Genomic DNA, 16,016 nt, shown 5'->3' with positions numbered 1-16,016 from the left:
TTTTATCAATCACTTTTCCCAGCCAAGAGCCAGTTCCATTCTCCCCATGGATGAGACCTGAGCCGAGCCAACTTACAGTTATGCCTTTTGAAAACCTTGCTGAAGACATGCAGCTCTGGGCTATGGCCAGGCTGTGCTCACCTCTGCTGGCCAGCTTCTGGGGCAAGAGAATTCCAAAATAACAACAATTTGAGTGCTTGGACCAAGGCCATGCAGCAGCGCTGGGGTGTCCCACAGGCTCCCAGCAGGTGGATTCAGCCCTGCAGCCTTGCTGACCTCCCAGTGCAAGGTGCGTGGCACGTGTTCCCTCTGCATGACGCTGCGTATTTATTCACAGCTCTGCGAGATCGGCTGCGGTGCATTTTCATTCTGTGTATTGTTCTCTGGGGCTGGTGATACCATTGCATTGTGCTGAGTTTTTATGAGGGAGAGCAGCACTGCTGATGCGACTCTCAGGGATCCTACTTTCTACTGGCCCAGGATAAAATTCAGTGGTTTATTCTCTGTTGGACACATGCGTGTGCAGGAGGCTGGCATGCTGACAGCGATGGGGTCAGTGTAGCTGGGACACTGGAAAGCTATGCAGGATTCACCCGGCTCCCTGGTGATGGATGGCTACTCCAGCAATGTGCCAGCCTTCCTAACGAAGCTGTGGACGCTGGTGGAAGATCCCGAAACAAACCACCTCATCTGCTGGAGTACGGTATGTGCAGCCAATGCTGGGGTTCAATTCGAGTGCTTTTATGGGTGTCTTAAAACCAAATCCTCTGAAGAATTTGGACTCTTTTGGAGAGAAAAGTTGTTCACCTTGCTTCAGCTCCCCAGAGTTTTCTGGAAAAGGTACAAAGCTTTTAAAGGATTTCAGTGATGCTGGGTGATTTCACAGGCATCTCTTAACAGCCTTCCCACCAATGCCGAGGTAGCAGACAGCAGGCTGCCATAACGAGCCCTCAGACCACAAGCTGAAACATCGCTGGATCTCAGATTGGCACCTTAAATTGCCCAGCATTTTGGAAGAACTTCACTCACCTTTTCAGCTAGTTCATTTGATGGCTGTGGTGATGTGTGTAATTTGTCTGTACCACTACTCTAGTGATAGATTGCTTTGGTTTGGCTTCTTATTTATCTCTGGAGCTTTAATTTATTTAAGTACAATCAGTGGATAAAAAGGATTTGTCTGTCCCTCTCATAAAGTGTTTTGAAACCACATTGTGCTTTTGACCCGAGTAAGGCTTGCTGCAAATAATGCCATGATTTGACTCCAGCAGGGAGCTATAGGATCAGTTGTGTGCATGAACATGGCCTCTGCAAGAAGGCATCTATTGCAAAAGCAGACTTAAAGGGTTGTGGGGGAGAAAAGCCTGAAGCAGTATTTTTGCCATGTGCCTGTGTCCAGTACAGCTTTCATTCAAAACCTGAGATGGAATTTAAGCTGTGTTGTTATTCAGGGCTTTCTGAAGTTGGTAGTACATGGTCACACCACTTGGAACTGCTGTGTTTTAAATAAGGACTTTCTAAGTATTAGTATGTATGAGCAGTCTCCTCTGTGTTACATGTGCAGTATTCCTGATGTCGGTTTCAGGTCAGCTATTATTTTGGACCATCCATCACCACGCTCTGCTTTCCTGCAGCCAGACAGCTGTCTTCTTGGGTAAGGCTTCTACATCAGAGAATCAGAGGATCATTTAAGGCTGGAAAAGATCTCTAAGATCTTCTGCAGATGTCTGATATTCCCATGTCGCATCCTTCTCTTTTCCTTGTCAGTGCTGTTAGAGCTGAGGGGCTGTGAGCTTTGCTAAGATTTCTGGATGTAGTCAGAGCTGTTGATAAATAGGACCTGTAAGGAGTGACCGAATAAACTGTTGCATGGCAGAGGATCTCTGGCCCGTGGGTCTGTAAAAACCAGTTGGGATAACTATCTGTCAAGACTGGTGGGCAGATTGTTAGTGACTCTCCTAAGCACTTGGCCAGTTTTGCTTCTGCTCTGTGTGGCAAGGGTCAGTAGGAAGGACCCTGGTGATGTTCAGAGAGCACTGCTGAGGCAAGAAGCAGGGTTATATGTTGTGAGCATGCAGGATTGATTGCTAGAGCAGGCAGAAGAGCCTGAGCACAGTGGAAATTGTTACCGTATTCTAATGGGAGTATGTAGTGGGTGCTAGGTGCATGGTGGTGGGACACAGGTGAAAATGCATTGCCAGTTCTTCTGTCCCTTAAGAAGGTGATGTGGATTTGTGTTTGCAGTATGCTTCAGGGCAGCTGCAGTGTGGTGTGTCTGCCAGGCTCTCTGCAGCAGCTTACCTGCCAGCAGGTAGGAGGCCAGTGGGGAAGGCACGTTGGGCTGCAGTGTGCCTGTCCGTCATTGATCCCAGCCTGGTTTGCTTTGTTTTGCAGTCACGAATCCTCACATCCTCAGAAACAGCCCTTTTAGCAAATGAATATGCATGTTGCTGTTAAAGCACAACTGCTAAAACTTGGCCATATTCAGCCAAGTTTGTGGCTGCCCTTGTGACTTGTGTGCTTTCAAAACTAACCCAGAGAAGGCTTGTAGAACTTCTGTATCTGAGCAGTATTCCCAAGGATTTCACACTTTGCTGTGTTCTTGTGCCACGTCTCCAGTCTCCAGGCAGTGCTCCCTCCAGCGCCGCTGTGCTCTGGAGCAGACGGTTCACAGACAGACCTGTGTCAGCACCTTCATCATCTGTAATGGTAATTTCCACCTTCCAAGACCTTCTCCAGACACAGCGTCTTTCTGTGAGGTCCACACCAGAAAGGGCAGCAATCTTGGGCTATGAGTGCTTGGGATGTAAAAGCCTGTAGATTTTTTCTGACACCTGAGGCTTTGAACAAGCAATCAAAAAGGATGAAAAATGCGGCTGTGCCAGAACTGAAAGGGGAACAACTGAAAGTTGCTGTCACTCTTTGCAGCTTCAAGGTGACAGAGCAGAACTAGTTCTGCCGTAGGACCTGAGGGAACCACCTCCTCCTGGCCTCCTCCTGGAGTCTTCTGATTGCTTCTGTCCTTGTTGCCTTTGCAGAATGGAACCAGCTTCCATGTGTTTGACCAAGGACGCTTTGCCAAGGAAGTGCTGCCCAAGTATTTCAAACACAACAACATGGCCAGTTTCGTCCGGCAGCTGAACATGTGTAAGTTCAACCTGCGTAGGTCTTATGGGATATGGGGAGGGCGAGAGAAGCAAGGCTGGGATGGGAAGCATGGAAGAGAATTGTATATAGAAACATTGGGAACTCATGTATACACATTACTGTGACATTATTGATTTTGCCAAAGAGGATATTCCTCTTAGACCCCAGGGAAGTGAAATTCTTGTATAGAAGATCTATAGATTCTTCCATAGATTCTACCATAACATTTCTGATAGATAAGCTGTGGCTAAGAAATTTCAGTTACCAGGTTCTCCGCTTTCCTCAATCAGCTTACTCACCATGTGGGGCTTTTTCTGGCAGCTCAGTACCATAAAAGTTCCCTCAGAAACAGCTTCCTTTGAGTGTAGCGTCCCCACAGCTTGTCTGTTTTCACAGCCATATTGTTCAGCTAAGGTCAGACAGCATTTCACCCAGCAAACCATGCTAACTGGACACATTCAGCCCTCAGCAGAGGTTTGCACGTAGCTGTTAGCAGCACTTAGACCATGCTCATATGAAATATGGGTCTTCTCTGATAGTTTTTTGAATTTCTACTTTCTTTCAGTCACTACTCTGTAAGTTCCTCAGTAAAGTTTTCCCTTTGCAATTTAAGTATACAGTAGCACACTGTTGTGAATACAAGGCTGGTCTTGAGGAGGGGTAGATGTGGTGTAGAAACCCTTGTCGAACTTCAAAGAGGTGTCCAATATAGATTTGCCTCCCTTCTGGTGGAGGCCAGGAGGAGAGCATGGGCCCACTGACTCTTCACCCACACCCTTTCCATGCAGATGGCTTCAGGAAGGTGGTGAACATTGAGCAGGGGGGGCTGGTCAAACCTGAGCGGGACGACACCGAGTTCCAGCACCTCTGCTTCCTGCAGGGCCATGAGCACCTCCTGGAGCACATCAAGAGGAAGGTGAGGGGCACCGGGTTGGAAGCTCTGTGATTGAGACGTGTTCATTGTGCAGATTCTTCCACAGCTGCTTTCCTCTTTTGACAGCTCTCCAAAGGCAGATTTGGTTTTTTGGAGCACAGACTGACATGCTGTGGACTGCTCAGCACAACTCAGACGTCACCTTTTCATGTGGTTTCTAGCCTGGGTTGTACGTTCAGTTGTGGCAAGGGTCCTCTGAGCACAGGGCTCGGCTGTCACCAGCTGTTGGTTTGTTTTGCTCCGTTGCCCACTGTCACAGATCTCTGTGCTGTGCCAGGTTTGCTTCTGACCACTCTGTCATTTTGAATCATTGTCTTCGTTTCTAGATCAGTATGACACATCTCTTCCTGGATCCCCCTGTGCTCCCCTCCTGTTGCTTTAGAAGCAATAACCTATTCCTGCCACCTGTTTACTGTCCTTTTAACCTGCTCTTAGCCTCCAAGAAGGGCTATTCTCTTACTGAATTAGCTTGCTGACTTCAGAAAGCAACTATAACAAAAACATCCTGGAAATCCAAGTGTATCAGTTCAAGACAGCTCCCTGGGTTTATTCCTGTAAAGAACGAGTTCAGATTTGGGGTCTCTATAGTTGTATAAAACTGAAACAATTAATCAAATGAACTAGTTCAGTGTGTTCCTGTTCCTCAAAGTACCTGTTTTTTCCAAGTCGATTTGAAATACATCCCTAATGGCCAATATCCTACTGCCAACAGCCCTCTCATAGAAGCATTTTTTCTGCTCTTTGCTGCATTTTATTTCATTGGCCCTTGCAGTAATACACAGACTCTTGTGAACAGATTGCCTCCCTGTGTATGTCAGCATACCAGTCTGCCTTTGGGAGTCCTGCCCCTGAGCTACAGCCATTGTTCTGTCTGTCCGCAGCCCTTCTAGTGCTGGTGAAGTCCACTTCTGCCTTTTTCTTCCTTAGGTGTCAGTAGTAAAAAGTGAGGAGACCAAGATGCGCCAGGAGGACCTCAGCAGGTTGCTATACGAGGTACAGATCCTGAGAAGTCAGCAGGAGAACATGGAGTGCCAAATGCAGGACATGAAGCAGTGAGTTGAACCCTACTTGGGCTGCTTCTTTACAAAGCATTTGTTTCTTGGTCCTGAGGAATCCTTGAAAGGAGGAGCCTAGTGCAGCTGTCTCTCAGCATACTGAGCTAAGAATCTTCTCCTTGCTTAAGTATTCTAACTTTGAGAAAATAAGTTTCTGTTATTTATGTGTGTCTTATCAGTAAGTATGAACAGAGCAAACGCTGGTGCAGGGATATACCTCCATAGTGCTGCACTAGAGCCTGCTGCATCTGAACAGCTGACCTCTGTTTTGGCCTGGACTGGATCCGCTGAGATGAGCTTGTGGATTTCTGTGCAGAGCTCCCAGTGATCTACGGTGTACAAGCTAATCCTTAGCCTCTCTGTCTTCTATGACAGGTAGACGTTATCTTGTCATCCATATTTTCCCTTTGCAGATGAGATAAGCACAGAGGAAGCCACACAGGAAGGATGAGTATTGGAGACATAACTGTGTTTCCTCCAGATAGAAGAGAAGGCACAAAGCGATATGTGACACAATCTCAAACCTAGGAGAGTCTTTGGCAGAAATGCAGCGGTGCTGCATCCAGCTATTAAAAGTCAGAAATCTATCCCTGTTATCCTCTACATCCAATACATGCAATCAGCCAAAAGGATGTGAGACACAAGAGCAGCTGTAGCATTACATCTCTGGGCTCCTCTCTCTGTTGTGTGAGAGCGAGAAAGGTGCATGCTGTACTTCTTGCATGTGGCGTGACGTCCCAGCCACTTGAGTGAGGCTGCTCATCCTTTAATCCTTCCTCAATTTATAACGCTTCCCACACGTAGCATGTGTGTGAAATCACGCTATGAAATCCAGGTACAATGGAAATAAAAGAAGTTTCCCTCTAGACTTGTTTCTTACTTCATTTTTAAGGAATTCCATCAAATTTGCCCTCCCATATATATGATGGCTTCTCTTTACTTGTTCCCCCTCCTAATTTTGTTCTGTAGTTCTGAAATTGAGGGAAAATGGGGAAAAGAACCATGTTGTTGTGGCTGGGACATCTGCAAGTACTAAAGTCTGCAATGACCCCAACTGAGATTTTGCTGAGCTGATTGCAGTGCGTTGTGGCAGCACCAGGGACTGCTGGGATGTTTCTGGACATTTCTGTTTCACTTTCAGGCAGAATGAAGTCCTTTGGAGGGAGGTTGTTTCTCTGCGGCAGAACCACTCACAGCAACAGAAGGTGATCAATAAGGTAGTGATCATACAACCCAAAACTCACATGCACTGCACAGTGTGTGTTCTCCGATTTGTTGTGTTTTTTTGTCCCATCATCTTCTCCACACTCTGATACCACAGTATGTGTGTTTGCCTTTCTTTCTAATTGCATGATGCTCCTACGTGTCCCATGGGCAATGGTCATTAACAACACATGGAGCAACTTTTGCTCTAAGATTTTCATTTTACTGCCAGTCCATGTTGTGATGTTGGAAGTCACTTCCATCCAAGACTTTGGCAAGAGAGCACAGCCCTCACTCACTGCCTTGTGTGATATCGTCCTTGTTCTGGTGGTATTGGCACTGACTGCTCTGTGTGATACCATCCTTGTTCTGGTAGTTGTTGATGCCTTCAGGCTTCCCAAGCCTTTCCTCCCCACACTTTTAGCACTGAAGCTGCAGCAGCAGAACTGGTGAGCCCTTTCCTCAGTGGTCACCTGCAATGTTTTGACAATTTAAAGGAACTATCTCCCTTAACTGTAGTGTGATCTGCTTGGGAGAGGCCTTCCAGTGGTTCCAGTATCGTGCTGTTGTGACTAAGCATGTCATGTTTCCCGGTGCCCCCAGAGCCGTGCTCTGACCCTCACGTGGCAGCAGTCATAGGACTGGATGGAAATGCACGAGGCTGTCCAATCTTCCTCCATCTCTGAGGCCAGACCAGCCACTCTGCTTGTTGTAGAGGCATTTATGCAGTTCTGTTTTGTTCCATCTAGCAGTGAGTAAGAGGCATCTGTGGTATATCATAATAATGCTCTCTTTGTTAGGAGGTCAAAGCAGAGCTTTAGCTCGAGCTGATCTGGGAATACGTTGCTAAGTGATTCCTCTTCCAGTCCATCCTGCATCCTACTTGTTGTCAGTTTTGTCAGCACTGAACTTCACAGGGCTGACACATTCAACCAAAAGAGCAGAGACCTCCCTCCAGGTCCAGGGTGTCCTCTGGGAGGTTTCATCTTTCACTTGCAAAGTGCCCGACTGGACAGGGCTCCCAGAGATCTGCATGCATCAGCATGAGACCTCTGAGCACGTGTACTCCGGTGGGTTAGCATTTTCCCACAGTCCTGTTTCATGCTGCCTCCTGCAATTTGGCTCCTGTATTTCATGGCTGCTCCCAGCTTTGGGGTGGTGTCAGGAGGGAGGGATGTGTGAGATGGGAGCGAGGAGTGCTGAATCACTGCTGATTAACACGGGACTGTGATCTCTCCTGACAGCTGATTCAGTTTCTGTTTGGCCAGCTCCAATCAAGCCCTGGCAGCGCTGGGATAAAGAGGAAGCTGTAAGTACCGCGGAGTGGGGCATGTGCGTAATGCTGCCCCCTCGCTAAAAGCACAAGCTCAGCTCGCACAGGCAGGCGATCACCGGACCGGGCACCACGGTGATGGGGAATGAATGGGCTGAACTGCCGAGTCAGACCTGCTGACAGGCCCCATTCAGCGGCCTGTAGAGAAACACTGTGTCAGCTCATGTCCACTATTTGGGAAGGATGAGAACAGTCACCGGTGGGAGAAGAAAGGGCAGAGCCCCTGTGCTGGTCCTACGGGCAACCATTTTACCTCTTGTTAATGGGAGTGGGGCTGGGCAGTTGTCATAGATCACTGCTGTGGGAAAAGAAGCAAACCATTAGTAAGAGACTGTGCTGAAAGGGGCAGAAGAGCATGCAATGATTGTAGCAGCGAATGCCTCGGCCTCTTTACAAGGAGGGATATCACTGATACAGCCCAGCTGCAGCTTGCACGGCGCTGTGCTTCTGCTTCCTTGAAAAGACAAAGGTCTGTCTCCAAGGAACCTCAGTGCAATGTATGTGCTGGTAGCACTGTGAACACCAGTGTATAAGGCTGCAGAGCAAAAGTCCAGAATGGAACAATGTACAGTGTTGCTGAGGCATAAGGCTTTCCTCACTGCAACTGCTGGGAATCTGTTAAGCTTGTAAATCATTTCAGAATTATTTGTGCAAAGAAGGGTCCGGGCTTTCTGGGGGGGCGTATCCTAAGCTTCAGGTTTGCTTCCTTTGCAGCCAGGTCTGACTGTACAGATGGGTATTGCCATCGTTTCTTCCTTATGTGGGAAAGAAGTTGTGCTCTGTATATTTCACTCTCCTCTTCCGAGTAAGATCTGTAAGACCCAGATCTTTTCTCTGCGTGGCTCCTAAAGGCCCTTTTTAATGGTGATGTCCTCTGAGACCACTGCTCCCCTTCCTGCTCTGTAACACTGAACATTATAACTGTACATTACAGCTGACGACATAAAGAACAGCCGGGGAACCAACCTTGGCTGAAAGCTGTTGCTTGTATGAGCAGCCAGGAACTGGCTGGTTGGTACATATTGGGACAACAAACCTCTTGTTTCTCTTCCAGGCCTCTGATGCTTGACAGTGGGTTGTCAGCTCCACAGGTGTCCAAGTTCAGCCGGCATTTGTCTGTGGACGCCCTCCATGATGCCTATTTCATACAGTCGGTGGGTGTCCTTCATGTCCTTCGGGGGGTTTTTTGGCCATGCAGGGGGGAATGTCTGAAACAATAGTATGGTTGCTGGAGTAAGGAGCTTGGTAAGGGTATGGCAGTGAGGAATAGAAGAGGTTTGCAAAGCAGGGTGGCATTCACTAGGAAGATGGAGCTGGATGAAACAAACTGCCTCTCCCCTTCTTGAGTCCATGGAGGACCAGCTGACTTGCTGCTGCTCTTTACTGCTTCAGAAAGAGAAATCTGTTTTCCTTTTGCTTTCCCCTTAGCCATCAACAGAACCCTCCTCCTGTCTGCACAGCCCTGTGGTGGCTGCAGGACCCATCATATCTGATGTTACTGAAGCATCACCATCCAGCGTAATAAATATGCAGTCCCCTCCTGATAATGACAGGTAAGTGTGTTTGTGTGTAAAAACAAAAGAGAATGGGGCATACTGGGGCTTGCTGAGAAAGTTTCCTCTTAGCTTTGACAAGGAAGAAAGCGAATCAAACTGTACATCTTTCTGCTAATGAGAACAGAAGGGTTGCATCATGACTTCCGATGTTTGACATCTTTTCTGTGAAGAGGTCCCAGTGACTTAAGAATTGAATGCAGGGGCATTTTAGTGCTTATCTCTTCCTGCCACAGACATGCAGCGTATTTGGGGCTGGTATCAGAACAGCTACACAACAGTGTCAGTGGAAATTAAGCAGACTGGTGAGTCGTGGAAACAGTTTCTCAGGCTTAGAGGCAACCGACCCTAGAAACTGCCTGTAAATCCACCCAACAATTGAGATCACCCCCATAAAATTAGCTAGAAGTATTTAACGAGCTTCAGTTAAAAAGCTGTGTTCTGAAAGGCCTTTCTGAAGCAGAAGGAAACTCATGTGGCCTTCAGCTGATCTCAGCTAATTTCTAAGTGCCATCTGGCGGCCTCTGATCTGCGCTGTGTCTGTGAGGCTCCTCAGGACTGTGACACTGCAGCAGCAATGTGAGCTTCCACCACCACAGGAAGAAAAGGTCACCTAAAAGCTGTCCTGCAGTGGAGCTGGTCTGTCAGGGATGTAAAGTAATTCAGTTCAGTATGGCTTCCCATGCCCTGTGCCTGTTGCTATTTCTCACTAAACCATGTCCCTCAATACAGCATCTCAACATTTTTTGAACACCTCCAGGTACAGCGACTCCACCACCACCCTGGACAGCCCATTCCAGCCTCTTTACAGCCCTACTGTTTAGAAGACCCTTTACTGCATAGCACTTCCCAGGTATTAGCAGCTCCTGCTGCCCTTCCCAGTGATGTGGAGCTAAGTGTTGTCTCTGCTGCAGGGAGAAATGCCTCATGCTGATCAAGGAGGAGCCAGCAAGTCCCGGGGTAAAGGCTGCTGCTGAACCCGACATCCCACTGTCCGGCTGCCGGGCCTGCCCCGAGCCCCCCGTGCTTCCAGTTGCCATGGTGCAGTCTGTGCTGGAGGGCAAAGGGAGCTGCGGGGTGACCCCCCCAGGAACCTCCCAGCACCCCGAGAGGAGAGGCAGGAGGGCACTGCTGGACAGGTGAGGAGAGCTGCAGCCCCACGTGTTCCACAGCTATTCCCATTACTGGGAGAAAGAGGGGCTGACTTTAATCACCCGGTGCAGCTGGTGAGCTCTGTCCTGTACCCAGCAGAGCTCTCTCACTTGTTGGCTGTCACACTCGTGCCTTTCATGCTCCATTGGGGCATATTTCTGGGATTAATGCAGCTGAAATTATGTGAATTGAGGGCGACAGTGGGCTCTTAGACCTCTGAGATCCCCAAGTCCAACCTCAACCCATCCCCACCATGACCACTAACCACGTCCCATGGCTGAGTTCAGCTGGCTGTCAGCTCACACCCCCAGATCCTTTCCCTCTGTGCAGCTTCCCAGCTGCTCTCCCCCAGCCCCATAGCAATGCATGGAGATGCTGTGACCAAAATGCAGAACCCACCACTTAGTCCTGCTGAACCTCATCCAATTGGCTCAGACAATTCCTTCCTCCCAGCTTGATGTCATCTGCAAACTTGCCAAGGGTGCACTCCATCCCCTTGTCCAGATCATCAATAAATACACTGAGCAGCAGTGGCTACAAGAACTGACCATGGGGAACACTGCTTGTGACCAATTGCCAGCTGGATTGAACTCCATTAAAAGATATGAAGGCTGCTTAGCTCTGCTTTGTATCCATGCAAGCCTCATCTATGGCAATGTTTTCCCTCATCTTTCTTCAGAACAGATATTTCTGACTCACTGGAGGGCCCCGACTGGAGCCTGGAGGGGCTGCAGCTGCTGCTGAGGAGCCAGCAGTATGGTCTGGAGCCTACCAGCCTCCTGGATGTGAGTGCAGCAGCAGGGATGGACCTGATGGGGCTGTGGGATGGATGGGGCTGTGGGATGGATGGGGCTGTGGGACAGATGGGCTGTGGTGCTTGTTCTCAGTAGCCCTCTGTCACTGGCTCTGCTCGCTTTGGTTTTCTACATCTTGTTAGGAGGTGTTTTCCTGTTACTGACACACTTTTCTCTCTTGGTGCAACTGAGTGACAGTGAATCATAGACCTGTACCTCAGATCACAGCTCCCTTTCCCAATTGCTCAGACTCCTGCAAGACTGATGTGTGTTCCATGCCCTGATGGTGTATTTTTCCAACCAGGTCTTCAATCCAAATTTACCAATGAGTGAGTGCAATTTGGCTGAAGTGGAAGCTGGTCTGTCCCCGGTAAGAGATGAGTTTCTGAGATAACACCTATGTGAACATGCAGCACAATTTCCTGTAGGCAGAACTTGGACCATGCTGAGGAAATGCTTTGGTGTAGCCAGAGCAGAGACTGTGGTAATGCACACACATGGAAGAAATGAGGAGAAAACCAGTTTGGTGTTATTTGTTGGAAACTGATGCCAATGGAGACATTTTATAAGTGAATATGGTGATTAAATAAGAAGTGAAGGAGATGTGAGGTTCCCAACTATTGTTCCGTGGCGGGGGGTGGTTTCTTAGAGCCCTTCCTGCTGGTCAGGTGGGATAAAGAGTGAGTGTTTCTGCCATGTATATGGACATGCAATGTGCCATCTGTTCTAATGAAACGCCAGAAGTCTCTAAACTTCCTTCATGTATCACTTGTCTTTGTAGGTTTGGGTTTAATCATTTGGAATTTACTAGGTAATCCCAAATACAGGCAGTATTTGCAAGTCCTGGCAGCAAGAGGCAGGGTGGGGAGCACAGATGTTGCTGGTGGATGGTACACAGAGTCAGTAAAGCAGTGATTCCCAGAAGTGGCCTAGTTCTAACAAGCTGCCTTATTTTTGTATAACTGTACATTGTAGTTTGTATTTTTGCACCAAGATGCAGCGGCTCACGGTGGATCTGGAGAAGAATGCAACCGAGCTGAACTCAAAAGTGTTCAACCCATCAATCAGCGGTGCCTGCCCAGGTAGGAGCATCCCCTGCAGACTTGAGGATGGAGCTGTAATTAAGGTGTTCTCCATCAGCAGCTGGATGCAGAGCCCAGCACTAACTGTTTGTCACCCGGAGGGTTGTTTCACTTTCATGGTTCCCATCAGCAACAACTGCTGAGTTAGTTACTGAGAAGAGACAAAAGAATGGGAAATAAATTGAGATTAAATGTAACCAAATGACCTCTGTTCCTGCTTGGGTCCACATCAAATCTGTCATTAATTCTGCACTGTTTTCTTTGCCTGTTCTCTTACCCACTTCTCAGTGTCTCCTGTAAGGCATTTCAGTATTCAGGCAGAACCCGGCTAAGCCACATGGGAAGACTTCCACAGATCTTAACGGGCTTTTGACTGAACCCCTGGATCTAACATTTCCAAGCACTTTTTGCCTTGATCAAGGTCCTTCCCCTCTTAGTGCAGGAGGAATTTGCCCTTTTTCAGTGCTACTTCCATAACTGCTGTAATGTGCCTTCCGGGGACTGAGTTTCCTGTCATCTGTTTGTATTTCTAGGGAAAGACGTCCTTCTTGAAAGCTCCCAGCAGTTCCTCACTGACCGTCAGTCAGTCTTTGGGAATGACATCATAAGCTTGCCTGAAAGTTCATCGCTGTATGTTCCATCTGAAAACATAGCTTCCTATTTGTCCTCCGTGGGTGTCCAAAGGGATATCCCCTTAAACCTGAGCTCTTCGACTGATAACAACCAGTGATATCGCTTCCAAGGCATCACCTCCCTCCCACCCACCACCATCGCAGCACCATCATCTCCCTTCCATCCACAGAATGTAAAGAAACAAAAGTGACTTAGAAACCTATGAGAGTTGTTGTGCCCTTTCCTTTTGAGTAGATAGGAATGGTCAGTAGCTGCTGCACTGCACACCCTGCTCCTGGCTCTCAGTGTTTGCCCAGGGTAATAGTTTCAGAACAAAATGCTGCTTCTGGTGCTTGTTCCTGTGTGGTGCAGGGATGTGGTGGGAGCTGTTTTTCTTGAAAATGCTTTTATAAGTGTCAAAGTTTTAAAGTAAATTGGAGTGAAAAGTAGCTTGAAAGTTCATCAGAGATCTCACAGAACAAAGCGATCCCAACCGGTGTCTGTGGCAGCAAACTGTAGGGCAGCGCAGGTCAGCTAAGTGACGCATGACCTTCTGAATGCCTTTTTTTCAGTAGATTAGTTTTAAGTGCCAGACCAGTGCTCTAAACATATTCTTTTATTACCTATTTTCTGTTTTTGGTGGGATGTATTTGTGCTTCTCCCTTATCTTCCCAGGGTGAGCAGGAACATGAAGCTCCCTCAGGGTGCACTGAAAGGCAGTTTCCTGAGTGATCCCTCCAAGACGGTGTCTTTGGCTCCCAGGGGAGCTGCAGGCATCATGCACCCTGTCACATCCCATCCTGAGTTGAAAGGGTTGCTGGTTATTTTCCCCCCAGTTTATCTTCTATAATGTAAAGGCAGGGCATCCCATGCTTTAATTCTTATAATAAGGGATGGAGTCTCCTGCATACACAGTTTTTATTTCCAAAGAGGACTGGCTTTTGTGCTGGAGAAATACTTCATGTCCAGTCCAGTGGTATTTCTCCTTGGCCTTGACCTGCTCTATTTCCCCTGAAGATGTGTCTGTAGGTTTATTAATGTATGAAATCTGGTAAACTGATTTGATTTGAGCCCCTTTTTAGAAGGACTCTCAGCTTCAGGTACATTCTCAGTGTTGAACAGAGGCAGAAGAGTTATCCACTGTGTCCCAAAGACTTTTCTTCTGCCCTCTGTGCATCTGAAACCAGCCTCTACATGCCCATTTAATCTTCCTCTTTCATGTGGTTTCTGATGACTTTCTCAACAAAGCAGAGCTTTGGGATTTTTATGCTGTAGGTCTAATGAGAACATATTATTTATCTCTGTATCCTCTAATTGAGTTGCTTTTCCTTAAGAAAGCAGTGGGACAGACCCAGGAAATTCAACTAACTCAGGCCTTCCAAGGGCTCAGACAGGGAGGTGTAAACCATGCCAACACCACTTGAAGAACTGCTCTGCCAACTTTCACTACTGTGATGATTCTCGGTACTAAATCGTATTCCTGAGTGTCTAGAACGGTCAAGCAGCGTCCACCCAAAAGTATAGCTAATCAGATTAATGTAGGCTCAAAATGTCCTAAATAAGATGTGCATATTTTAAATGGACTTTCCTGTCACAGCCCTTTGCTCCATCCATTTATCAGCATGTGAGCAGATGGGAACAATTCAGAGACTTTCATTTTTGCCAGCTAGCTGCTGAGAGGGACAGTCACCACCCTGGAGGCACTGTCTTGGCAGAGTGATGTTGTGAGAACTTCTGAATTAATTCCATTCACTGTTTGTCTGTTCAGGACTTTGAGAAAAACCTGGTAGCCTCCACTGGCCTGGTATTTAGATGGTATTCTTGAGCATAGCACGGACAGTGTTTCTTTTTGGCAGATCTGTGCTTTGTGAGTTGATCTAGATCAGCCCACTTGGCACTGTACTTTGTCACTTCCAGCAGTGGAGATCTGTTGAGTTGCAGTCTACTTGCTTCCTTTCTCGTGGGAACCTGTGTGGTGTCTCTTCTCACCTGACAGAGTATGTTATCCTTGTTCAAGTTTTATGTCTTTCTTTAGATGCTCAATTCCTTCATGTTAGCACTGAATATATATGGGTTCAGTAAGGTATCTAAGCACGTGAGTAACTTTAAGCTTCTGAGTAGGTTTCCTTATTTTTATGAAGACTGTAATATGCCTGAAGTCAAGACACGTACTTGGATGCCTTACGGGAGTGTCTTTGTGGCTGAAACACAAACCACCTCAGGAGAACTACTTGCAAGGAGGGGCAGCCTGAGCTGTGAGGGGCCTGTCCCCACCTGACACTGCAGAACTTCTCTGCAGTACACAGACTGCATGCACTGTGAGCAGCCGCTCCTGAGTGGTTCCTGGGATTTTCTTGAGGTTTTTTGCTCTACTGTCACCATGAGCTTGGATCTTGATGGAGAGAGGGTAACCTCCAGGAAAGTGTTGAGAACCACTCCTGAAGAAGCAAGCTGGCGTTCCCTGGCTTTTTACACTGTTAAGTTTATTTGAAGATGATGTGCTGAGACTGCGTGTGTTTGGTGCTGGTTTGTTTTTTTCACTATGCTGTACATTTGTAAAGTTTTACAGAAAACAATAATTAAATATGTTTCCTTTTTTCTCATTTAGTCTCACGCTGTCATTTTCTCACCATTTCCCCCTTGCCCCTTACTCATCTCCCCTTTCCCACCTGAGGGGGGTGGTAAGTGACAATAACTGTCTGAAATTTAACAGGTTCACTTGTGAGATGATGCACTGGCCGACCCACTGATGGACTGTGATCATGTGTTAAAACTAATGTTCCGCTTATTAGGAGAAAACTCCTGTAAAGCCTTACAGGAGTTTTTTGCTCTACTGCTCTACTGCCATAACACAGGCATGCTCTGCGCAAGCACCTGCTCCCCCCTTGCCCTTCCTGAAGGCCAAGGATCTTCATAGTATGCCTTTACTGGAAAATGTCTGAAGATAATGTAACTGTGCCATCATCTTCCTTCAGGCTTTTGGCCATGGTTGTTTTCTAGGTTAGCAGCAGTCTTCTCACCACCAGATGGCACCTAAATCCTAATCGCTATTGCAAATTCAGCTTTTCAACAAAAGCACAGTAACTTTTCCTTGAAAAAGAAAAGAAAAAAAAAAACCAACTTGGTTTGTCATTGAAGTCTACCCTGTGTGACA

At 47.4% G+C, this 16,016-nt stretch overlaps 1 protein-coding gene across 1 annotated transcript; it reads left to right on the top strand.

Moving 5' to 3' along the window:
- Nucleotides 1-109: 109 nt before the first annotated feature.
- HSF4 (heat shock transcription factor 4) lies at nucleotides 110-15,961 on the top strand. Its single transcript, XM_015873575.2, has 13 exons — nucleotides 110-703; nucleotides 3,036-3,144; nucleotides 3,933-4,060; nucleotides 5,006-5,130; nucleotides 6,275-6,350; nucleotides 7,581-7,645; nucleotides 8,724-8,823; nucleotides 9,098-9,222; nucleotides 10,137-10,361; nucleotides 11,054-11,159; nucleotides 11,473-11,538; nucleotides 12,163-12,250; nucleotides 12,784-15,961. The coding sequence occupies exons 1-13, from the start codon at nucleotides 581-583 to the stop codon at nucleotides 12,978-12,980; spliced, it is 1,533 nt and encodes a 510-aa protein (XP_015729061.1). The 5' UTR covers nucleotides 110-580; the 3' UTR covers nucleotides 12,981-15,961.
- Nucleotides 15,962-16,016: the final 55 nt, after the last annotated feature.

This window comes from Coturnix japonica, chromosome 11 (assembly GCF_001577835.2).
Source record: "Coturnix japonica isolate 7356 chromosome 11, Coturnix japonica 2.1, whole genome shotgun sequence".
Taxonomy (NCBI): Eukaryota; Metazoa; Chordata; class Aves; order Galliformes; family Phasianidae; genus Coturnix; species Coturnix japonica.
The sequence above is the reverse complement of the archived record's forward strand: the minus strand, read 5'-3'. Positions and strand labels throughout refer to the sequence as shown.